The 25,980-nt window shown below is 33.1% G+C and overlaps 3 protein-coding genes across 7 annotated transcripts; 2 read left to right on the top strand and 1 right to left on the bottom strand.

Moving 5' to 3' along the window:
* Positions 1 to 1,805: 1,805 nt before the first annotated feature.
* LOC105325429 (alpha-(1,3)-fucosyltransferase 10) lies at positions 1,806 to 7,138 on the top strand. 3 transcript variants are annotated; one of them, XM_066066886.1, is made up of 9 exons: positions 1,806 to 2,060; positions 2,577 to 2,652; positions 3,000 to 3,033; positions 3,170 to 3,249; positions 3,773 to 3,963; positions 4,239 to 4,460; positions 5,409 to 5,599; positions 5,763 to 5,949; positions 6,084 to 7,138. In XM_066066886.1, the coding sequence occupies exons 2-9, from the start codon at positions 2,577 to 2,579 to the stop codon at positions 6,615 to 6,617; spliced, it is 1,515 nt and encodes a 504-aa protein (XP_065922958.1). In that variant the 5' UTR covers positions 1,806 to 2,060; the 3' UTR covers positions 6,618 to 7,138. The 3 variants fall into 3 exon arrangements, with proteins under 3 accessions (XP_065922958.1, XP_065922960.1, XP_065922959.1); XM_066066888.1 differs by lacking the exon at positions 1,806 to 2,060 and adding an exon at positions 2,230 to 2,385; XM_066066887.1 differs by lacking the exon at positions 1,806 to 2,060 and having other exon boundaries at positions 2,487 to 2,652.
* Positions 6,607 to 22,546, bottom strand: LOC105325430 (protein qui-1). 3 transcript variants are annotated; one of them, XM_034458246.2, is made up of 25 exons: positions 22,236 to 22,537; positions 22,096 to 22,129; positions 21,741 to 21,901; positions 20,538 to 20,740; positions 20,014 to 20,113; positions 19,794 to 19,896; positions 19,508 to 19,659; positions 19,294 to 19,368; positions 17,816 to 19,150; positions 17,433 to 17,735; positions 12,372 to 12,605; positions 11,761 to 12,018; positions 11,546 to 11,669; positions 10,952 to 11,139; positions 10,623 to 10,748; positions 10,328 to 10,407; positions 9,944 to 10,123; positions 9,539 to 9,656; positions 8,898 to 9,088; positions 8,411 to 8,604; positions 8,160 to 8,322; positions 7,840 to 8,035; positions 7,338 to 7,568; positions 7,068 to 7,195; positions 6,607 to 6,904 (listed from the first exon to the last, which is right to left on the bottom strand). In XM_034458246.2, the coding sequence occupies exons 3-25, from the start codon at positions 21,865 to 21,867 to the stop codon at positions 6,776 to 6,778; spliced, it is 4,938 nt and encodes a 1,645-aa protein (XP_034314137.2). In that variant the 5' UTR covers positions 21,868 to 21,901; positions 22,096 to 22,129; positions 22,236 to 22,537; the 3' UTR covers positions 6,607 to 6,775. The 3 variants fall into 3 exon arrangements, with proteins under 3 accessions (XP_034314137.2, XP_034314138.2, XP_034314139.2); XM_034458247.2 differs by lacking the exon at positions 10,623 to 10,748 and having other exon boundaries at positions 22,096 to 22,538; XM_034458248.2 differs by lacking the exons at positions 6,607 to 6,904; positions 7,068 to 7,195 and adding an exon at positions 7,723 to 7,798 and having other exon boundaries at positions 7,428 to 7,568; positions 7,934 to 8,035; positions 22,096 to 22,546.
* Positions 22,547 to 24,663: 2,117 nt separating this feature from the next.
* LOC105342657 (uncharacterized) lies at positions 24,664 to 25,647 on the top strand. The gene is made up of 3 exons (XM_011449641.3): positions 24,664 to 24,791; positions 24,967 to 25,108; positions 25,431 to 25,647. The coding sequence occupies exons 1-3, from the start codon at positions 24,698 to 24,700 to the stop codon at positions 25,462 to 25,464; spliced, it is 270 nt and encodes an 89-aa protein (XP_011447943.3). The 5' UTR covers positions 24,664 to 24,697; the 3' UTR covers positions 25,465 to 25,647.
* Positions 25,648 to 25,980: the final 333 nt, after the last annotated feature.

The following is a 25,980-nucleotide window of genomic DNA, read 5'->3' as shown; positions in this document are numbered from 1 at the left end:
ATCTCAAATAAATGCTTTTAAAATTGCTCATTTAAAGAATTTCTTATGCGGGTTATGCTATTTTTCTGGAATGCTAGCTACCTTCATACCTGATTCACAAACGAAGCCTCCCCCCCCCCCCCCCAAGAATCGGAAATTACATTACAAAAATACCGTGTAAGGGGTTTATATGTAAACCATTATGTAAATGCTCATTTAAAGAATTTCTTATGCGGGTTATGCTATTTTTCTGGAATGCTAGCTACCTTCATACCTGATTCACAAACGAAGCCTCCCCCCCCCCCCCCCAAGAATCGGAAATTACATTACAAAAATACCGTGTAAGGGGTTTATATGTAAACCATTATGTAAATGCACAACTTTTCACAACTTTCTTGAATATGATCGCATCTGTACTAGTGCCGGGTGATGTTGCGCACCAATTACAGAGGTCACATCAAGTTCCCTGGGACGACTGTTGCTTGTACCATTGTATTACACATGTACAATCTATTCAGCAGATAAAGTCTCCCCATTTTTTTGTCATATCCTATCATGTAGACCTTTATTTAAGAAGGCAATCAATAGAAATCAAAATCGATAAATAGTTCAGAATTTAAACATCAAAGACATAAATAATAATAATAATCGTAATAAGTCTGAATCATTTTTTGTTCGCTTAATAAATGCAGTGCACTCTGATATTAAAATAGGTATGAAATGCATTAGATATTGACGAGATAACTGATAATTAAATTTACGCATAGAAAACGTTCAAAAGGCCTTGTTTGTTGAAAAATAATGAATTTTGCACGTATTGATTATCATCAATTGGAACCCCCCTTTTCCAAATTGCTGGATCCGCCTCTGCTAACTGAATGGCTACTTACATACGACTGTACCATTTATTAATACCTGTATTTTAAAATTATCTCTACACAATACACGAACTTTGAAATTAATGTAGATGCGCGTAGATCGCTACATATAGTCGTCTTTGGCGCTCGTGGAAAACCATTTTCCATTATAGGAGGGTCGTTTTTATTTTAAACAGGAAAGATTACGCGTGTATATTTAGACAATTAAAAAGGACTTTTCTCGTTATTAAGAAAACCCCATCATACATGTATATATTCATCTCAAGCGGTATCTTTTTCTTTTTCGAAGTAAACATTTCCATCTTTTTCAGTTCAGGGAACTTCAAAACCTCTTTTCTACGAAATCCTATCAGCATAATTTATAAAAGGCTAGGCGTAATCTGAGTGCGGAAAAACGCGTAATAACTTTAACATTGAAAAATATGCACAGAAGCAACCGCTTCATTATATGTCATAAAATGAGATACCGTGTTTTGATACATATATCTTATTTTTCTGAATAAAATGTAAAGTTAACTCTTCTTCAATGAACCCTTAAAGAATGGCATCATAAATCTTTTTCAAAAGTGCAACAAATAGAAATATATGATCAAATTGATTTACTTATTAATCGGATATTGACACAAACTATCACAAATATTACGTTTCTTTTTTAAAATAAAGTAATTAAATCAATATTTGCATGATGAGTTCACAATCAAAATAAATGAACCCATTTTTAAACCCCCTTTTTCATATATATTTCCTCAAATTCACCATACCCCCTCCCTTCTCCTAACTCTTTCGCATGTACATGTAAGCATTGGTATGTGCAATATGTATAAAGCAGGTAAAGGTAATACAGGGAACAGTCTGCTGAACAAGAACACCATCTAGCGATGAATCACTGCGACCACTCGTATGATCCTCGTCTCTATGCTGGCGTACTAAAATGATAAAAAAAAATTAAATCCATTTAGTTTAAGTATTTAGCTCAAGAGTAAATTAACTTATCAAAAATAAAAATTTATACTCGAATCTCGGTGTTTTCGGCATTTGAATGTTAAATTTTGATGCAAGAACTTTTGGTTTGCCGTTTGTTTTCAATTCATATATTTCCTGCATGGTGTTGTCAATAAATTCCAAAGTTGCCAACACCAAATTTGCCATCCCAAGTCATTATCTACCTGGAAGACCACGTGTCATCGCCAGTACAAAACACAGGTAAATCAAGTGTCATTTTTAACTGTAAACAAATCTAAGTGTGTTATATTTGATTCATTGCATTCCCTTTGTTGACGCTAAGCAATCCCTGTAACTGTCTTGAACATCTGTTGCGCAGTATTGACCGCGGACAAAAAAATATATGATGGTTTTAGTTACGAATAAACCAACCAGGACTATCTAATCAATACAACCTCTTGCCATATAGATAAACCTCACGCATTATTTACTGGCCTATTGAGACATGAATTATACATGTTTGAAAATATATCCATTTTTGTATGAATTCCAACCAGAAGAAATTAGATTTTCTCATTGAATTTGGGTAAAACGTTTATATCTTCACTCGTATTTGACAGATTAAATATTACATGTATAATATTAAGTAAGATGAACTTCATTGATTGCTTCACACCACTGAAATTATTTAGGACAGATAACTCTGTAGCAAAATGAAGAACGTCACGTATTCAGGTTTTTCAACACTGTTGTGTCAAAATAATTTTTATTCTGTAGATGAGAAGAGGACATCACAGCAAAGAAGACAGTGATGAGGACAAATCGGAGAGTCGTCAATTTTCGAAATCAAACGGTACTTTTATTTAAAATTAAGTATTATTAATGTGCATGTTATCCATCCTCTAACACGTTAATCATAAAACAACATCTATAACCAAATGCAAGATCTTGTCATTAGTATGATCGGATGTAACACTTTTGAATTACGTTAAATACTGAAAAGTTAGGATAGTTCTATTGTCAATCGAAAGCGAACATCTCCTCTTTGATTGATTTTGAAAAATCATTGAAAGTGTACCTGTATAAAAAAAAATTGAGCACAATAATTATCAATTTAGCGATACCTTTTGCCACGTGGGTATAGTTTAGCAGTTTTTCTTCACTGATAATATAGAAAATGTTTACATTTTGACTTTTCAGGAGTCAAAACTGGCAAGATGACGTGGTTAATGAGGTATGGCGTTAAAAACTTCATTTATTTGTGAATAAGATGTATAAATAGTAATCGATGCTAATTAGATACGTACGAATGAATTGTTTGATTTCGATTTCTTTAGTTTTAATAAATTAACTTTTGATATTTGTTTCAGAAAACTGCGAAAATACCAACTGCGCAACTCGTATTTATGCTGGTGTTGTTCAGTTCCTTTGGTGATTGTCCTATACTATGGTAAATTTACAAGTATTTATATTTGTATACATTCACAGTTTCTTCCAAAGCCTGTTTTTAAAATGGAAATGAAAACATTCTCTAAATTGTTGACAATGTAATGAATTTCTGGTACATAAACAACATGCATGCTTGTTAATTATATATATATATATATATATATATATATATATATATATATATATATATATATATATATATATATATATATATATATATATATATATATAGCTGACACTTATCTAACAGAACCTCATGTAAAGCTATGACTAATTAACTGATATTGATCCGGTATCCTCTCCCATTTTAGACACAGATTAGATTGATATTAGCTTTCTGTATGTCTGCAAGAAACTGAAAACGATGGTTCTTACCGCGCTGTCGTAATTAAATATCCTTTTAATTGGATGTTGTGTGGTACTAGGAACATGCATTGGTACAATATGAAATATCAAATAGAAATATACATCATATTTATTTTGATGTACAACTTTTTGATCAGTGAGTATTTTTTTCCTTCTAGTCATTACGTCAGTCTTACATCATGATCAAGTTTCATTAGGCCCAAACATCGACCCAGTGGTGATCGTTGATAAACCTATTATACTGTGGTGGACTACTTATGGCGGGAAATCGGATGAGGAGATTACCTGTGGAAACGTACAATGTCGAGTCAGTGTTGATAGATCACTGCAGTTTCAGAACGATGTCCAGGTGAGTTTGGGTCCTCTAACGTATGCTCAAGTTACGACTGAATCATAAATGACTGATTAGCATCTTGATATTTTGAGAAAAAAGATTGTATTTTACGAAACAGTAATCAATGAAGACATAATCAATCTGACATAGATCAATAAAGGCGTTTGCATCATCACACAATAATAATCTATATACTGTATATCTCAGAGAGAGAGAGAGAGAGAGAGAGAGAGAGAGAGAGAGAGAGAGAGACTCACAATTCACAGAAATTATTATTATTTCTTCTTTAGGCAATAGTTTTTTATGGGACTTCATTAGAGCTTGCTGATATGCCACTTCCTCGGAAGCCAAATCAAATCTGGGCATTAAAACACGAAGAATCTCCCAAAAACAACGATTACATGTTTTCCCACGAGGACGTGATTTCTTTATTTAATTACACATCCACGTTTAAACGCCAGTCTGACTATCCCCTATCTACACAACACCTACCCAATCTGGATTACCTGCTGGTGAGTACCCAGACAGTGCATACAGCTAGACACCGGAAAACAGTCTAAAATTAAGACATGTAGGGTCTGAAGATAGCCATTTTATACAGTCTTGTTATGTTGTAGATTTTGAATTTACTTGGTGGGTGTAATTACAAAATTTATTTAGTTGTCATGTTGTAAATTTTATATTTACGACCACCCAGTAAATTCAAAATTTACAACATGACAGTCTGTAGAAAGTTTTGAATTTACTGGGTGGGTATAAATACAAAATTTACAACATGACAACTAAATAAATTTTGTAATTACACCTTAATGCTCGAAGCTTTTATCAATATGAATTCAATGTTTCTACTAGAAACATTGAATCCATGTTGATAAAAGCTTCGAGCATTAAGGAGGCTGGGTAGTCAACAAAGAACCGATCAGATCTGCCTAAAATTATTAAGATATGATATTTTCTGGTATAATCAATTACATGTATTTAGTAAAGAGAATAAACCCCATGTATTTTACCTTTTAAATTTGGATATTTTCCTATGTTTTAAAAATAAAGCTCTACTTCTAAAGGAAACCAATACAGTCTAAAAATGGCCAACAACATCGAGCCCTCTGAAAAGAAGTTAGCAGTTATTAGAACAATTTTAACAAGAGCTTGGACTTTGAGTTAGTTGTTTCAAACAGCAATGTGACGTAGGCCTATCCACTTCATTGCTAGCCACTCAGACATGGCTCTTTGAAAATAACAGGATTTGTCTGGCTTTTGAGTTAAGACTACGCAATCGGTGTATATTTCGCTTGAAACCGCGTCATTTTTAACTTGTTTTCATGCAAGAAATTAGATGTACTACGTCCAATTGAAAGTCCAAGCATTTGTTAAAATGGTTCTAAATGTATGATCTATTTTTTACATCAAATTGAATGTAATTTACGCCACTACGAGCTTTGTTTAACTTTGTGGTATAGGACACCCGGTACGTTGTGGACACGGAGACCAAGTCTCGGCTGAGGAGATCAGAGAACCTGGCCCCTGTACTGTACGTCCAGAGTGATTGTGGCGCCCCGTCAGACAGGGACGAGTATGTTAAACTCCTCCAGAAGTACATCCCTGTAGACTCGTATGGGAGGTGTCTGCATAACAAGGACTTACCCGAACAGTAAATATAATATACTAGTTGAAGAGTAGTAATAGTATATGTATTGATTTTTACTGGTTTTCCTTTCATTTGTCTGAAAGTGACATAAAGTTAGGAATTGGCGTTTTCATTTTTCTCGTCTTTAGACAATTTTTAGGGTTTGTTTTATATATTTGTCTTGTAGCATTAGATTTGATATTGGTAAAAGCATGGCTGGAATGCATCATGACGATTTTCACAAACTTGCGGCAAAATACAAATTCACGTTGGCCATGGAGAATGCTATTTGTGATGACTATATGACAGAGAAGTTATGGCGCCCACTCAGACTTGGGTCCGTGCCGATAGTATTTGGTTCTCCCAAAGTCAAGGTAGGAATTAATTTTCAAATGACAGTATATAGTTTAAATTATTTTTTTTTATATCAACAATCATATTTACATTAAAACTGCTTTTTATTCAATCTTTTCTGTTTCTAATGTGCAACAACCAAAATTTTTTCCAGGACTTTCTTCCCTCTAACAAATCGGCAATATTGGTATCGGACTTTCCAAGTGCGAAAGACCTGGCCGAATATCTTATAGATTTAGATAAGAACAACGATAAATACAACCAATTCCTAAAATTCAAATCTACCAATAAAATTGACAACGAGTTCTTAATTTCACACATAGAGGCTCGTGAATGGGGAGATTTCAGTGCCGTTCAGAAAAATCCTAAAAAGTTCTATTCTCACATGGCTGGCTTTGACTGTTTTATATGCCGTAAAATCCACGAAATACAAAATGCGCGTGCGCAAAATAAACCTATAACGCCAAGAACAGCAAATATAGATCACTATGGATGCCCAGCTCCTAGACGTTTTGATAAACATGGACAATACGGAGTTTTTGACGCATGGTTTGCCGAACCATGGTTTTATTCAAAATATCTTGCTAAGGCATTCCGGAAATACTACGACAGCAATCACCATGCCTTCACCCATGATGATTTGACTACTTTAGCGAAAAAATTACGAGAAGATGATAAAAATGGATAATTTCATTAGAATGGAATTGTGTTAACCCAGTCTGTGTTCAATAAATACATTTTGACAAAAAAAAAAAACTAACGAAAATATGAGAGACGAGTTTCTTTTTATTATCATGCAAAAATGTTCATATTGATGTAATATATGTAGCGTCGATCGTCGCCCAGTCAAACAATTGTACACAGCGCCGATGCATTGGAGCTCGGATTTCCTCTTCGGCTGGGCATATTTACCCTAAGATGCGTTCGTTTTGTTGACTTAGTCTGATACTTTTTTGGTGCCCTGATTGGCGAAAGCTGTGAAAATAAAAGAATTAATACAACAGCACTGTAAACATTTAAACTAATTATGGACAGTGTGTACACTCAGTATTAAAACACTTCCATCTTCTTCTTATCATAATTACTAGTATTCATTACCTACTGAACACGACAGAGAAAAGAATGATAGTACACATACTCTGACTATTTCAGGTAAAGGTGAGGCGGTGGACACGCGGGGGTTAGATCTTTTGGGTACCGGGTATAATATAGAGTACCGATCACAGGATGAAATCTTAGGATGTATTGGTAAGATAGGACTCGTGTCTACAAATCAATGCAAGTCTCATCAGTATTCAACATGTAAAAAGTAGTTCGTTTTTTCAAATGAATGGCGAACAAGGTTCCATCACAATCTTATAACGGTTTTTATTTCAACCACGTCAATATCAGAAATGTTGGAACATACCTTCATTTCTATTGGTATAGCTGAAGTTCGGTTCAGACGTGGAGGAGTTGGTAGGTTCCGGACAGTTATGTAGACATAGCAACGGCACACGCTTACAGTTCTCTAAATGAACGACGAATCTACAACAGTTCTCCGACATACTGCAACTCAATACCGGGTGATGCATGTCGATCATTGCTACATGCAGACCCAAAACCACATCCCATAGTCTAATGGTTCCATCTTTGGACGCTGTGAACGAAGGAAAAATTATAGATTCAACTGTAGATTCTTATTGCAGACGAAGATGTATGTTTTTCTTATAATATCCAAAAGGCAACTTGACACCGTTTAGTAAAAAAAGCAAAGTTTTAAAATATTTGTTTAAAAATATGTAATTCATTACCGATTCCATTGGTCATCATATTTAATGAGGGTATTGAAAGTTACTTTTCTGCTTCAAATGTAATCATCTTGTTCTTCTAAAAAGTTGAAAAAGTTAAACTACTGTAATAAATCTTACATGATATGACAAATTGTTCGTTGGACAGAAATTTAAGCGAGGTAATACATGACGTGTGGGTATTTAGTTTATGTATACACTCCCCACTGGATACCTCCCAAACCATGATGCACCCGTCGCTGGCCCCTGATATGACAGTGCTACTATCACTTTTGATGGTTACTTTGATTACACATGTACTGTGCTCGACTAAGACCTGGAATGTATAACGATCACATGTGTTAACAAATTGGGAAAAGAAAGAGTATCACATCTGTCTCTATAAAAGTATTCTTCTTGCGTAATGTTCAGTTTTGACACGTGTGATAGTTCATGTGTACCTGTGTGAGTTTTCCAGTGGTAAGGTCCCACACCTTGCAAGATTTATCCTCTGACCCGGTCACAAGGTATTTGTCTCTGATATCACAACACATGCACGTGATCTTCTCCGAATGACATATCCCAGTGACCAAAGTCCCTGATTTCGTCTTCCAAACTCGTGCACTTGTTAAGAAGTCAAAAATACATTAAAGCATTGAAAAACGTAAAAATTACATTAATTGTTACTTTTTTTCCACGACAGATCTCGTACCAGTTATCTCCCCTTGCTGTAACAAGAAGTTGACAGTCTGTAGATAAAATGAATGTAAATGCATGTCTGTCAAACGATATAAGAGTCGCTCCATCCTCAGCTTGCCACAAGTGGAAATGTCCCATAACATCGTAGGATAAAATTTGCATATCATTTTCTATTATCTTAATTTGTCGAACAAAACTGTCATGTTTCTACAAAATATAGACATCTTCCATTAGAAAGCCAATTTTACTATAAAGGAAAGAGGAATTTATTAGTCATATACAGTTTCATATAAGTGTGCCACCCGCAACTTGACGACCATTGATAAGCATAAACTTTACTTTTATGGCAACATCATACCCAATTTGCAAGCATATGCAATAAAAGTCTTAGTCAGGTTTTAAGATGGGAAATCAATGTCAGTGATATACAGAATAAGAGCAGAATTCGGTTTAATGGCTAGAACAAGCTTTTTCTTCCGTTATCAAAGTTCGACAAATACCTCATAGTTTGTAATGACGATAGCCAGAGTCATACTCCAGACTTTGATTTTCCTGTCTTCCGCTGATGTGACTGTAAACGCACCATTAGAAGCAGGCTCTATGCTAGCAACAGCTCCGCTGTGACCAAGAAAGCTCTCTGAATAAGTATTTGTCTCCAGATCCCATAGCTTTACTTCGCCATCAGTACCCCCTTAAAGGCCAGATACATAAGCTCAATGAAATTAAACACATTTTTGTGCATAGTTTTCTTTTTTATTTAGCAAGACTAATTGATCATTAATCAAGGAATTAAATGTATTTTCAATACATATGGCTGATCCTACGTTAACGAGAGAGAGAAAACACTGAGTGAAATAAATAACGTTTGTTCTTTACCAAAGCGTTAGGGTTACATATTATTTTCTTTACATTTTCTCGATCAGACCCGCCTCAAAAGTTGACATTAATAATTTTGGCGAAACGCTTTTTATTAGTACTTAAAAAATCCAAATACTTGTAGGTTAAAATGATTATTTTGTTATAAATGTAACTTTATATTATAGAGCTCTTGTCTGAAGGAGATCTATTTAACCTTACATTAGCTATGTGGTACCATCCAGCCCTCCTCTGGGAAATGAAGTCACCCTTAACTAGTGTGTACCTGACATTCCGATTTTTCCATCACTCGTAACTGCCACACATGTTATCATGCATTTATGTTCGTCACTTTTGACGTGCTTTGTCATTTTGGGCAAAAAACTCCATAAATTTATCTTTCCCTGAAATGATAGCTTTGACAATTATCGATAAATTTTGCTTTCATCCACCAAAAATAAACTATTTTATTATTATCGTTGTCAATTTGTGGAAAATATTTCACGCCAATTGCACTTTCATGATGGAAAAATCCAATTCTTGCAACGTTTCATTGAGCATCATACCAAAGAATAGAGATATACGGAGTATTAATATTAATTTGCAACATTTTCGATTTATTTGGAGTGAAGATGAAACAAAATTTAGCCGTTAATGGACAGTTAATCTTTAGATATAGGATTTTCACAACCTCGGATGCTGTGAAGATGAGCGACTGATCCTTGGACATTCTGATATCCGTCACAGAGGAAGTGTGACCGTTGAAGACATCTAACAGTTCAGTGGTCCGAAAATTGTACATGTAAATCAGGTTGTCCTGGCAGCCAGCAAACACGTGGTTACAGTTATTAGCCAGAGCTAAAGACCTTACCTTTAAGTATAACCAATCAATATTTCATTATGACTTGAATCTTTTCCTCCGATTTTCGAGAAATGGATATTAAATAGCAAAAAGAATATTCATTTGTGTTACAAAGAATACATCATACAACACAACTTTTCGGTTCCCATAACATTGAAGAATAATAATAATAGTTTCTGTCGTTACAAGTAGAATTAATTTCTGAATGCTCACCCATCCTTTGTGACCTTTAAGTTGATGAATCCAAGACCCCGTGGTGAATGACAGTACATTTAGACTGCTGTCTTCGCAGCCTTTAAAATATTATGATGCAATAAATTTTTATATTATATCATAAATTAATGAAATCAGTGATGATTATGACAGAACATTAATTTTTATTCCTATTTCATGAATATGATTTTTTTAATGTCCTTAAAACCTTGGTACAAGTTACTCGGCTTCATTGTTTTTTAGACAAATGAACATTCTTTTATTTTGTATGTCTATAAAAGATAATAGATTATACCTGCAAGCAAAAATGTATTATCCATTGTCAAATCCATGCAAGATATTGGTGAATGAATATCATCCACCGACAGCAGTTGGACCTTTTCTTGCATGCACCAAACAATTATCTTAGTGTCACGAGACGCTGCAAGATACACATTAAATTGATTATTCTTTTCCCAATTCAAATTTTTTTTATTAAGTTTACTTAAAAATACTTTTTTTGTGTAGCTGTAGTCACCCTTCAGAAGTCCTCGTTTTTATTTTGATATTGAGATTACTTAATCATTTGATTTGATAATTGATATTTTTGTTCATGCTTCAAGGGTTACAATTTTCATAGTTTACCTGATGCTAGAAGGTCAGCAGTGCTATTCAGCTTCAATGCCGTCACAGCTTTCGTGTGTCCTTTCAGAACATCGATTCGTTTTCCACTCATGACTGAGAACACGACAATCGTCGTATCATCAGATCCACTTATTATGATGTCATCATCCGGGGTCATCGTCAGACAAAGAACAGCCCCAAGATGTTCTCTAAAAAGATTTTAAAAAATGTATGATAGCCAATCGCGTTTTATGACACATGTACAGGCTGTTATATTATTCATTCCTAATAGTGTTAACAGACGTAGCTCTCATACTGTGGTTTCATCAATATTCGTTGAATACCAATTTTCGTGGATTTCGTTGTTAAGTTGATCCACGAAATTGAATGTTCATTGAAGTTCAATTTCTACTAACATTTTGTATTGATTGGATCATTGGTCACGAAATTACGTATCCTTGAAACTGTGGTTTTCAGAAAATCCACGAAAATTGATACCCACGAAAATTAATGAAACCACAGTATGTTTACTAAAAAATATGCCACATACAAAGTTTTAAATACTGAAAAGTTATATTTTGCCACCTTTATTGTTATCCTGTACAGATTATTTACCTAATGACTCTAGTGCACAATCCTTCAGCAAATTTCCAGAACCTGATGGTGCAATCTTCTGAACCACTGATACAATATTGCTCATTGTGTGACAGAATAATGCATCTTACACTGCTTCTGTGGCCTGATTCAGACAAATTGAACTTTTAAAATACATCGAACTAGAATTAATCTGTTTTAAAGATTCAGAACAAGTAACGGGCAATAATATTTACCAGAAAACAACTTGAGCAACTTTTTGGACGGTACATGGTACATCGCAATATCAAGGAGACCATATGAACAGAGGATATGTTGATTATTGCGCAGTGGTGCGATAAGGTTGGCGCCATCTACACAGTCCAATGAAGCAACAAGAGGCAGGTAAGGACTGGGTAACCATGACGTCATAGGAATGAATAATGGCTCGCTATATGTATCACACCACTGCATACTTTGGGTCACAAGAGGTTCAACATATAATGGAAAATAGTCTGAAAAAATATTGAAAATATGATACATATTTTTTAAAGTTCATTGAAAGACATTTAATTTCTCTCAGGACATTGATCTTATCTTGAATGGAATAAAATTAAAACTTTATCAATCTTTCAGCTTGAAATATCATAAATACATGTATAGGATATTTGAAGTAGAGTTTAAAGAGACCAAGAACGAAACTTATTACAGCATAACTTCTAATCATAAATTAGTACTTTACTTTTCTATAAACTATTAAATTAATGGTACAACTGCGTACGTAGTTGATACATTCTACATGTGAAAAATTGCGATCCATAACTGTATGGTCTCTAGAGGTGAACGAGAATGTCACCGATAATGTCACCTTTGATTTCTTTCAAGTAACCAATTAGCTCGTTGGCTAATTGTGTAGGTTGTCGCATCAGCACGGGACCTGATTTTAACAAGCAGTTATAAATCAGGAAGATTTCAGCATCAACGAGTCTGGACATGGCTAGTCGGAAATTCTGAAGAACCGTGTTTACCGACGAAGAATCGATCATTGACAGCAGATACTCAAAGTTACACAAGGTGTATTCCTTAAGACGTCTAGTATCACCTGCACATAAAAGGATTTACAGGTTAATTATGGCATGTGAAGGCAATGCCAATATTTTACAACGACATGGTTTTTAATAGCATCAATTTAGCACATTTAAGTTGGTAAGGGACATCACCATATTGTGGCGTTATATTTATCGCAATAAAATCAAGTGTAATTTTATAAATAGTTTCCAAAAGTTGTCACTTTACAGCATAGAGAAGTGAGTTAGAGGGTTTACTACGAATCTGTAAGTCATCGACTTCCGATGGGGATTTAAAAATTTTCACCTTTCCAAAAAAATTTTAAAACAATTTTTTTGGTTAAAATTGTAAAATTTGAAAATTCCAAACTAGTGAAAGTATTTTAATTATAATGTACTTTAATATCAACAGATTTCTCATAACATCTTAACTGTTGCTTTAAACAAATATAATTTCGATCATCGTTATCGATATTCCATTTCAAGTTTATTGTTTTTGTTGTTTTTAAAATAACAATTTTATTCCCTGACTCCAGGCAGCAGGGTGATAACCTTTAGCTGACATCTGTGTAAGTCGATAATGTTTAGAAGATGATATTTGTACGAAATATACGAAGTAAACATCAAAATATGTTATTATTAACTTTAAACAGAATTTTATACATTTTTTAAGCTTCATGAAACTGAATTATGATTCAAATTACAAAGTATTATAATATTAAATGATATATATAATCTAGTTTATGCAAAAAGAGTAGTAATTTCGAAAATGATAATTGAGTTCAATTAACTCATTCAAATCGGTATCTTCATATTTTGATGGGAACTGTTTATATACCGCCATCAAACTCAAGATTTTCATCAGTTGAAATTTTTGACGATATTGAGAATGAGATTTTTAACTTGTCCAAAGAAAATGATTGTATATGTTTATTAGGTGACTTTAATAGTAGAGTATCCACATTGAGAGATTTTATTGATATTGATGATTCTCTATCGCATTTTTGTAACAGTGCTGACAATAACAGTAATTTTGATTGGGCTGTTGATCAAATAGACCTAGAAGCAATTGAAAAATATGGTTTTTCCATAGAAAGGAAATCTAAAGATAACATTGTTAACTGCTATGGAAAAAAACTTATTGATATTTGTAAACATTGTAATATTATAATTCTTATTGTTATACTTTCATGTTAAATACTGAAATCTGATTGGTTAAGACGCAGTTAATAATATTTACTATTACCCTCAGCGTTAGCAACGCACTTGGCAACGGGTAACATTAAACAATATTACATGCGCGAAAATTATGCGCGTACGGTTCGCTGTAGAATTCACGTTATTCCTATATAAAAGCAGTAAAATTTTCTTAAAAATTTTAAAAAAGACATTCAGTATAACAAAATAAATAGTGCCTGTTTGGGAGGATAACAGTTGAAATTGACACCCCTCGAAAACCATTGTCAACCTCCGCTTCGCGTCGGTTGACAATGGTTTTCTCGGGGTGTCAATTTCAACTGTTACCCTCCCAAACAGGCACTATTTATATAATGGTAGATCCATGGGTGACCAAAATGGTGAGTTTACATGTAAACAATCAAGTGTCGTAGATTATTGTATTTCAAACACTGAGTTTTTAAGATATGTACACAGTGTGAGAATATTACCTTTTTCCTCATTTTTATCTGATGTTCATAACCCTATAGAAATAGTATTGGCACTTGAAAGACAGCACAGCACCGAATCCATATATCAACAAAAGCCAACACAAGAAATTGCTAAACAATGGAATCCCGAAAAAGTTGAAGTATATCATAACTATATAGAAGATAAAGTAGATATTGTAAAATCATTAGAAAATGAACTAAGTAACACTATGCTTGAAAACATATCACTTGAATTTATTGATAATATTGTTGAAAAGATTAGTGATGTACTGGTCGAAAGTGCCAAAAATGTATTCGGTAGAAAGCCAGTTCTTACAAATACAAGTGAAACACTCAATGTCAAATATAAGAAACCATGGTTTACTCGGGACTGTAAGAATGCTCGACAGAATTATAGAAAAGCGAAAAGGTTGTACAAAAAGTTTGGTGGAGATATTTTTAAAAGTGACTTGTATGAAAAAGAAAAATTGTATAAAAAAAGGTTGAAAAATGCAAATGAAACGCATAGAGTAGAAATGAAAAAAAAACTTTTTAGTTTAAGAACAAATAATCCTAGAGAATATTGGAAAATTTTGAATACAAACACAGATAAGAAAAAATGTAATGCAAATTTATATGACCTTTTTACTTTTTATAAGGATTGTTGTAACAAGAACTTTAATGAACAAGAAGAGTCAAATAACAATGTATTTTCTCTTGATGAACTTAATATGTTATCTGATATTAATCTTAATAATGACATTAACCAACCAATAACTTGTGAAGAAATATTTAAGGGTATCAATATGTTGAAAAATAACAAAGCTTGTGGTGATGATAGAATTTTTAATGAATATATCAAAAGTACCCAAGATTGTATGTTGAATTTATATACTGTATTGTTTAACAAAATATTTGATTCTGGTGTTATACCCACACAGTGGGTTAGTGGTAACATTATACCTGTTTATAAGAATAAAGGGGATAGTACAGAACCCCAAAATTATAGACCAATTACACTCTTGAGCTGTCTTGGAAAATTATTCACTGCTATCATTAATGAAAGGTTAAACAAATATGCTGACAATGTTCAACTCATTTTAGAGAACCAAGCAGGTTTTCGTAGGGGTCATAGTACAATAGATCATATTTTTTCATTGTATTCCCTTATCGAACTCTTCAAATTGCGTAAGATGAAATTATATTGTGCGTTTATAGATTTTGAGAAAGCATTTGACTCTGTTTGGCACATTGGTTTATGGAACAAGGTATTATCAAACAATATTGATGGAAAATGTTTTAAAATTATTACTAATATGTACAAAGGTATTAAGTCAAAAGTTCTGGTTAATGGATTAAGTTCGGAATTTTTTGAATGTACAGTTGGAGTACGACAAGGGGAAAATTTATCGCCTTTTTTATTTTCACTATATTTAAATGATCTTGAGGAGTATCTTTATACAAACAATGTCAGAGGTTTGTCACGCTTGTCTGATAACATTAAGAAAGATCTTAATCTTTATTTAAATCTTTTTGTCTTATTGTATGCAGATGATACCATCTTATTGTCAGAAAATCCAGAAGATTTTCAACACTTACTCAATGTTTTTTCTAGATATTGTAAAGAGTGGCGTCTTAAGGTTAACAGTAAAAAAACTAAAGTTGTAATATTTGGTAGAGGTAAACAAACTAACTGTTTTACTCTTGAAGGTTCCCAATTAGAAATTGTTAACAACTTTAAATACCTGGGTGTTACTTTTTGTAAAAGCAACTCTTTTAATCTTAATGTTAAAGAACTGTTTGATAAAGCTACTAAAGCAATGTATGGTGTTATTGGGAAGTGCAGAACCCATAATCTAACAATTGATTGTAAAGTAGACATGTTCGATAAAATTATCAAACCAATATTATTATATGGATGCGAAGTTTGGGGTTTTCATAACACTAATCTCCTTGAAAAATTACATTTAAAATTTTGTAAACATATATTGAACTTGAGAACCTCAACTCCAAACTTTATGGTATATGGGGAACTTGGAAGATACCCCTTAACAATTAACGTTAAAGTTAGAATGATTTCCTTCTGGAGTAAATTAGTCAATTTCCAGAACTCAAAATTGTCAGCAAAACTTTTTAATGTATTGAAGAATTTTAATAACCCATGGTGCGAAGCCATTAAGAAAACTTTAAATCAATGTGGATTGACATATATATGGTATCAAAACACAATAAACATACCCTGGTTAAAATCTAAAGTATACAATACTAGTATTTTATTAGACCAATTTAAGCAATCATGGTATAGTGAGGTACATAATTCTCCAAAAGGTTTAAATTATAGGCTTTTTAAAAAGTCACTGGATTTTGAAAAGTATTTATTGACTTTGCCAACACAATTATGTAAGAAATATTGTAACTTTAGAACTGGTAATGCTAAATTACCTATTGAGATAGGTAGATGGTTTAATATTCCTAGAGAAAACAGAATTTGTAAACTATGTACCTGCAATGAAATAGGGGGTGAATTTCACTACCTTTTCAAATGTACTGATGTATATATATCCAATTCAAGGGTTAGATGTTTACCAAAATATTTCATAACAAATCCAAATGTTGTAAAATTTGAAAAACTGTTTAATGTCACAAACATAAACCAACTTACCAATATTTGTAAACTATTAGATACTATATTTGAGAGAGTTAGCTCTCTTGGTTAAATTATATCTGTTATCCCTTCATCATGCCTGTACCATTGATTTTCATGTATTATATATATTGTAGTTTGTACATACTGTACATATGTTTTTTCTCTACACTGTAAATTCAGTTATGAGAATAAAGTTCATTGTCATTGTCATTGTATCAACAGGAATGTAATACAAACGTTTTATTTTTAATGAAAAAATCAATCCGATTTATATAAAATGACAATACCAATATCATAGAAATGTGATACAAACATTTTAGTTTTAATGAAAATATCAATTCTATTAATACAGAATGAAAGTACCTGGCCTATATCATAACGAACAGGCTTTTCATTTTCAAAAATATTCAATTTTCCATAACGTTCCACTTCGTTAACTTAATTAAAACTTGTTAAACGTAAACCTTTTTTGTAAACTTTGATTTAAATAATACTTTACCAATTTTAAAAATTAATTAGTCCTACAACCATTTATTTGAAAGAGTTTTGTAAATTTTCATATCGCTTACCTAATTGTAGAAGTTGTATCCAAAGTTCGTTAATTTTTCTTTTGTTATATTTTGTCTCGCTGTACAATAAGGGTTGATGACAAACGTATCTTTGCACATCCTCTTTCAATGTTACATTCTCCTTAAGAAGAACCCGTTTTCCTTCTATCCACGTCTCCAAAAACAGTTCGGTTAGATCCGAGTGTATACCACAAATGCTGTCTACATTTGCCATGTATCTTCTTCGAATGATATCTTCCACAAATCCTTGCGACCAACAAAATACAACTTTTCTGTGCACATAACGTTGCGCTAGTAACAAACCTGAAACGAAGATGACAGAAAAAGTGTCAATACAAAGTATTAACAACAAAAAACAAAGATTTAGGTCGAAAAATACATACCTATCTCGTTTTTAAGGTGTATCCATATGTACCAAGGGAACCGAAAGAACTCGGAATTACTTGACCTTAAAATTGACAATGCAACATCATTGTTACAGGACAATATGTCTAAGAGTTCAGTTTCACTTAATCCAAGGTTTGATAGAGTGATATATCGACACACCGCTTCCACGATCTCACTACCAAATTTAAACTCCAGCTGGTCCAATTTTTTGTGCACTATTTCTTCATTCGAAATAGGAAAATGATTGTTAATAACATTGTTGTCCACGCGCCCGTCTTTCATGAGACAAAGCACATGTTGGAGTACAAATGGAGACGCTTTAAGAAGATGACTTACTATCAACTTTTCTTTATTTTTGGCAATCACTCTCTTGTGTTTTGAAAGTATAAACAATATAGCATCTCGGATTCGCTCGCTTGTCCAACTCGGGAAAATTATCATGCTATCTACTACATTGTTTCTTTTGGCTTCAAGTTTTTGGAAAACGTAATTTCCGCTCGGTCTGTAAGAAATGATGAGATGAACTTTTGGGGGTAGTTTGACCGAAAACCAGTCAATCATTGACTGGTGTTCACCATTTACTAGGTTCTCTAAATTTTCAACGCCATCCAACATTATCACCAGATTGCGCTGGCCTTTGGAAATGCGGTTTGCAAGACCATAAAAGTAATTTGTGAGGTGGGAGTCATCATATTCATCAAGAGAAATGTTCTGTTGTAAAACAAAATTGAGTTGAACACAAATATCCCTCAAAATCTTCTGTTTATCTTTTGATTTAGGAGTAATTCCGATGAATCTTGGTATAAGTATTGTGTCTTTGCCAAAAAGTTCTCTTGCACGAAAACAAACTTTCGACAGAAAATGTGACTTTCCACAACCAGGATCTCCTTTTACAATGATAAGTTGATGTTCAGCCTTAGTTCCATTCATGAGTAGCATTTGTATCTTAGATAGGATAATCTCCAACCCACTTCCGTTATATACTTTTAGTAATTCATTGCAATGTTGTAAATGCACTAACGTTTCTAAGCAGAGTTCTCCTTTCTTCGTCGATGGAAAACAAAGCTTGGTCTTTTCGTTTTCATCAAATAAATCTCTCAGTCGCATGGCTACTGCAGCTGTCATGTTTTCTAGATAAGTTACATGTTCCGGATTTTCTGAAGAAACCTCAGAATTATCTGCAGCAATCGTAAAAGAAAACACATTTGTCCTGGGAACTTTTGAGTCTACCTCATATTTCAGATTGTTGAGTTTTTCCTGATTGGTTTGGTCCTCCTTATCCTTTTGAGAAAGGTCAGCCAAAGAGACTTTGTCATCTTTATCTTTGGTTTCTGTCAAAATTATACATGAAAGTTTAATGTCTTTAAAAGGAAAGTAAAAAATAAATAAATAAATAAATAAATAAAAAATAAAAAATAGAAAAGGAAAGAATACAAAATATGAAAGAAATATTAATTGATATCAAACATGTTACCTTCAACATTTCTAAAGATGAAAACTCCTTGTCTGCAGTTAAGTTTCAGAGCCAAAGCGACCTCTTGTTCAAAGGCTAAAAACGTTATATAACAAATATTTTTGAACATGTTCAGAGTTCATGAATAAAAAAAATTAAGATCATAGCGCTTAAAATTAACACCGAGAAAAAAAATAAAAAAAAAATGAAAAAAAAAACCGGACTATTTTCACACCTGAAGTAAAAAATCTTTCTTGCTTTTGGATATGAACTTGATTTATATTTCCTTCGTCGTGGGCTATTTTGGCGCCATACTGAATGATGTCCAATAAACTTGAGTAAATAGATTCTTCTTCCACAGACTGCTGATGTTCCCTCTGATTGACACTTCAAGTTATACATGTACGTTTGTAATCTTTGAGATTCACATAAAAAGATAACCCGTGGGCAAGCAGGAGAAATTGAGCAAAAAATTATTCGAACACAAATTTACATTTGACATTTATTTTCCAAATAATTACCACAGCTTTCTATTTTTGGAGACATCTTGGATTGGTTTCAGTTTATACAATGCAGGAACAGAGTATTCATCTTTGACGTACCATTCATCAAGTTGTCTAATGTCTATAAAGAAAACGAACACCCTTTTATGAACTGAAACCTTGAAAATCGAATGTACACTTGCACATATGAATATACTCAACCAATTTTTTTTAAAAGATTGAATATTAAATCACCCACCTTTTCCACCTTCAAATGCCTCATTCCTAATATGTGTAAATTCGGCTTCGTCAAGGTAATTTGGCAATGGACATTTACCATACTTTGATCCAAGTAAGCACTTCAATAGAGAAATTTCATGATACAACCATAAGCAGGTATAATTTAACGAAATAAAGGATACTATAGTATCAATTATTCTTTTTTTTACTATAATTCACATCAACATCTGCAATTATCTTCTGTAGAGGTCGTGTATTGTTTTTAAACCAAACAAGAAATAAAAATACACAATCATGAAAAACACAACGGCAAATTAATTGTAAGACACTCAAAGTAAGATGATGCTGCAACAGACAGCAACATGCCTTTAATATCGGCAGTATGTTATTCAAAACTATCTTATTTTTTTGTCTACGTTTATTGCGAATATATATGTACATGTATACAGGCACTGCATCAATATATAAAGTCTCATTCTGCAACAAAGCATTATAATTACATGTATTTGGTTCGCATTACATTCAATGATGTCTCTTGCTTACAATAAAGAAAGGTCCGGATGATTTCCTGTGGCATTCTTCCAAAGTGGACATATGACGTTGAAACATGTGCGTGTTTTTGGCATGGTCAATCTGATTTGCATGATGAACGTCTACCCAGTGCAGGTCTATGCCGTATTTCAGGCAATGATACTGGAGAGTAGGAAATGTGTCTTTCAGAAGTGCCGCTCTTTCAACTTCAAACTCTGCGTTATCAAAATGCTTTATATCAATATTCTTTAAAAGTTAAAAAAAATAGCTAAAATCTAATTTATCTTAATTGAATGTTTCAGTATGAGACAGTACTAATGATTTTTCCTTGAAACGTTGATTTTTCCTTGAAACGTTGTTCATTATTCATATTTTCAAGAATACACCAATCAAAACTGTTTATTAGTTTAAAAAAAGTATTTAGGATTTAAACGAAGATAAACAACAGCCTTTGCATAATATTCGCATGATCTGTGTGTGTGCCATTGGTCATTACGTTTCATCATTAGTAAAACAAATATGATGTTAATGAAATACATGTTCAATGGTCCCCTTTAAGACTGTATGTTTTAAAATTCATTAGTGAAATTATGTACAAATGATTAAAAATTCAATAAAAAATACTATTTGCTCGAACCTTCCCCAATTGTGAATAACAACTTATATTTGGCTAAACAACATAAACATCATTCCTTGAAAGGAAATAAGGCCAGATCAAACTAATGGCAGCAGAGTGAAGTGCAATATCCATTAGACTGTTAGATATTATCAAATATTCATAATGTGAGAATATGCAAAACACCGGGTATATAATGATCGAAAGCTATATATCACTTAATTTACAAAAGATGGGAATTCTTAGGATGTCTGAATTAAAAATAATTCATAAAGTGTATAATACTCTTTCTCTGAACCGACATGGGTGTATTAGATCAAAAACTTAATTTTTTTCATCAGCTTTATCACGAAGACAGAAATCAATAGTTTGTGATTATTAAACCAGCGAGGTAATTGAAAGATGGTATGCAAAAGGATTCTTATATAATCGCATTAACGAAATTACTGCGTGGTAGGCATACATCAATGTGACGTGTACTATAAGCAACCAATATATTCTTATTAACACAGACGAACAAATGCATTGATTTCAATAATTCTTTTTTGAAAATGGCGTATTGATAAAACTACAGAGAGCAAATTAAAGTTCATTCTTACCTGAATAATTGGAGCACACATAAATGTTGACCGTCTGTCTCGGTAACTCTGGGATGTCTTGTAGTTTGCCGGTTAGTATGTTCTGCACGGCTATTTTGTAACAAGCTCTTGGGTCCGTTGTTGCCATTTGATCTCTGTCATCATCCGATTCATAAAACTACCTAACAATTGAGAAACATCTTAATATATGTAAAATGAGAGTTAAAAAATCAAATAATATTACTTTTTTATTTTTCATTTAAAGAGATTATCAGAAGAAAATAAAAACTGTTCTTGTACAGGATTTCTGACCTCGGTAAAAAATCAAAATTCAAGTCGTTATTCATTAGAAGAAACCTGTGAAAATGAAACTTACTGTCAGTCCAGCATAAAACATCAAAGAACACAGCCTGGGCGTTGAATAGAGGAACAAGGATATGATATAAGCATCATCGTTTCTGTATAATGATTATTAATTGGGAATAAATGACACACAAAGGTGGAAATCGATCATACATTTCATTTCAGCCATCTCTCTGCCTGTAGATGAAAGATCCCGGTGTGATTTAATCCGCTTGTACACCTGATGGTACACGAGGAAGGGTAAGCGACAATGCCTGAATCACCAGTCTTGTTCACATCAATAGAAACTAAGACGCAGCGTGGTTGTTATGGATACTTGCTACAATCTCCGACTTATACTATACCTGTACAATATTGCTGTTCACACGCATGGTTCATATTGATACAGGTCTTTGCCTTTATTCACCATTAAGCGGTCTGGTAAATAAATGGTAGGAGATGTCAGACGTGCATAATTATGAATTAAATTCCATATATGTACTCGTTCATGTCTTAATTACATATACCAGAACTCTGTTGGAGCAGAACCCATGCGTGAGCATGATGATAAAATAATATGCTCTGACACTCTAATGACATGTATAGATATTGAAAATAATGTATGCAAATGTACTGGTACTTCATTTTATAAAGAAGGTGGTGAAAGATTATGGTAAAAGGAATTGGTAAAGAGTGAAAACCAACGGGACTTCTCGATTGCCATCAAATCGAGTACAGGATAGAGACAGGCTGTGGTGCAGGGACGTGTTTATACTGCCTAAACTTTGTTGTTAAGTTGTAAAGAATATGTACATTTCCATTCCATCAAAATCAAACTGCAAGAACTACCCTATTTACCTTTAATTACGACCAATATGTCTCGAATGCAGAATAAGGACTTATTTATTACACTCACCAGCTAAGTACATATACAAGTATATTACAGTGTGTACCTGTTTGAATTAGCAATAAGAGGGATTTAACACAGAAGAGGATCGACAATTTGTGGAAAATAATTAACATTGGTTAAATACGTAAGTAGAAGAGTGTGATAAGGTTGACGTTCTCCAGCTTTCGCCGAAGGTTTTAAGTTCTCAAGAACAGAGCGATGGAAATGAAATCCTCCATTGAAAAAAAGGTCTTTCATAATTGTTAAAATACGTTGAAAATGTTGAAAATTACATATTGTTGTATAAAAAATATGAGTGTACAAATACACTGATGAAGTGAATGAAGATACAAAACTTTCAGAGAAAAATACCGGTAAAGCGTGGAGACAATGCAGACGACTGGAGTAGATCTACCTTAGTTTGACATTTTCAAGCCATACGTCATAGATACTAAAGAACATACGTTTTGAACTAAAAGCTTAAATTAGCTTAAAAAAGAAATTATCTATCTTGTTGAACAAGAACGAGATAACACCCTGAATTGACCCCACACGGCTAAAACAAGATAGGGAATCTAGCTCTCCAGAAGCATCAGCAAGAGACTTTAATCGAAGATAGCTAAAATTTGACGGTTTTCAAGTTATTTGAATTTTGCGTTCATATATAATTATGTGCACTGAAAATAATTGAATTTCTAGGTATTTACAATTAAATGATGTTTTAAGGTAGTGAAGAATACTCAAGCATATTCAAAAAATATACAATAACCGATCTGAAATCTTCAAACGTCTAAATGTTTTAAAATTTTGAGATGCTGCCCCAACCATTGTTCTGCCCCAACACTCGCAATTGTTTCATTAAAACAGGACGAACATCGTCAATGCGAATCAAAAGAATTAACATTAGAGGAACTGCTAATTATTATTAACAAAATGGTCTTTATACAGTAAATGAGGAGTATATTATATATCATTGCCATCCTACGTAATGAAAAGGACAAATAACAAAATGTCTTCCTCGGAAATCTTTAACAACCTGACATATAGCCAAACACAACAACAAACTAGGTACATGTAACGAATATGACTTAATTATTATGTTTCAGCTCTTAGCAGAATGTAACTATTAACAGACCTGGAAGTAACGAGGAATACAAGGCATTGACAGAAAAACTAGCCAACAAACCAAAGCAACATGCTTCTAACCAAGATGTGCAGGTTCTCTTCAAAATAAACAACAAGAATAATTGTAATCATCAGATTGAGATATAAAATATGATAGCTTTCAATCCAGCTCTAAATATTGTCCTTTCGAAGCATGCAGTGTGCAAAACGAAAAAAAAAAAGACTTTCTAATGGGGGTTCAGAAATCTTTCATTTCTTTCCTAAATTTGCTTATAATCTTATAATTGTACTATATCAAACTGAAGTGACAAAATGGTATCAATTTATTCAAATGTAGTGTACCTATTCATATTATGCTACCTAAATACAAACATGTACAGTGTATAGTAAACTTAAGAACTGGAAAAATTGTTTTAAAAAGTATCAGTTAATGATAAATGAATGCATGTTAGACGGAAGGGGGGCATATTTAACGCATTAATTCCTCAGCTTATCGATATCAAAGTTAACCTTCAACTTTGACCTATGCTGTGATCCATACAACGAAGTACAAAAAGATAAGATAGTGGTTCCACATATCCCAATCTACTACATTTTGATAATACGGCACTAGTATTCCGACATGACTCCATTTCTAGTAGCCGCGTTTCATCTTCTCTTGGCCGGTACATCATGCCAGGCTGCTTTGACTGAACTCGATGCATATTCTTTGCAGGGTAAGATTTAAATCAATTTTTAGAAATATCTAAAAGACACACATGCTTTAATCAAATATCAAATCAACACATTCTTGACTTGATTGACAAGCGGCTATTCTTCATAATTATAATTATTCATTTTACCGGATATTTTGAAATTAGTTCTTAATTTCAGCTAATTAATTTCTTTTAGAGTTTGATAAACTGGTTCGCCAGAACCTGGTGTTTATGGTGGTAGATCGAGTCAACGGTACCATTTCCGAACAGAGACAAATGCAGCATGACTGTGCAAGTCTTGTCAACCATACGGCGGATAACTGTAAATCTTGTGAAAGGTAAGAGAAGGCGTTTTTAAGAAAGAGTTTTATTAAGGGGTCGTCATAATTTTTCATGGTCAAGGATACATACATATTCACAATGAGTTCATTTTGGCATTATGCTCTAGATCTTTTAAAATAATGTACATGAAAATAAATGTATACATGTGTGTATCTTTTGTTCTTAAATTGACTAAATCTTTTGTGAAGAATACTGCTATTGCTGAATTCATTAATAGTATTAGTTTATTTTTACAATAAAAATTCTAAGGTGATAATCATAATTACATGTAGTGTTAATAATTCATATTATAATTTACTTGTTTTCATTATTTTTCAGAGCACAGTATGTATCATCAGAAGATGGTCGTTGAATGAATCTCGATTCTGATTATAACTCTTGACGCAAAAGACAGGATATCCCGTATAACCATCCTCGCTAGCCAAGGGTTTACGATCTACTCCGCTCCTCTACAACGAGCGGAGTAGATCGAAAAACATCTTCCCAAGTCAAGAGTTTCTTATCCGAACCCTTGGCTAGCAAAATTGCGTTTAACAAGCAATATCTTGTTTGTCATTTAAAACAACATGATTAATTAATGACTACATGTATATTTCATTTTCATTGGCATTCTGATCGAAAAGAAAATAGTACTACACATACTAGCTAGTACTGAAAAATATTCCAAAACTTTTCTTCCGCGTAATTTTGCTTCCATAACTTCATTACAGCGGCGTACAAAACCATTTAGTTAATGTAATAATATAAAAAATTATCTTTTATTTAAACGGTACACGCCAATCTTTTCTCAAGCCACACCCCAACAAACCACCAAGTCGGCAATCCTCTTGAGCAGGTGATACCCATAATTCTCGAGCCAACTGTTTCC

This window comes from Magallana gigas, chromosome 7 (genome assembly GCF_963853765.1).
Source record: "Magallana gigas chromosome 7, xbMagGiga1.1, whole genome shotgun sequence".
In the NCBI taxonomy this organism is placed as follows: domain Eukaryota; kingdom Metazoa; phylum Mollusca; class Bivalvia; order Ostreida; family Ostreidae; genus Magallana; species Magallana gigas.
This window is presented reverse-complemented; position numbering and strand designations above follow the sequence as displayed.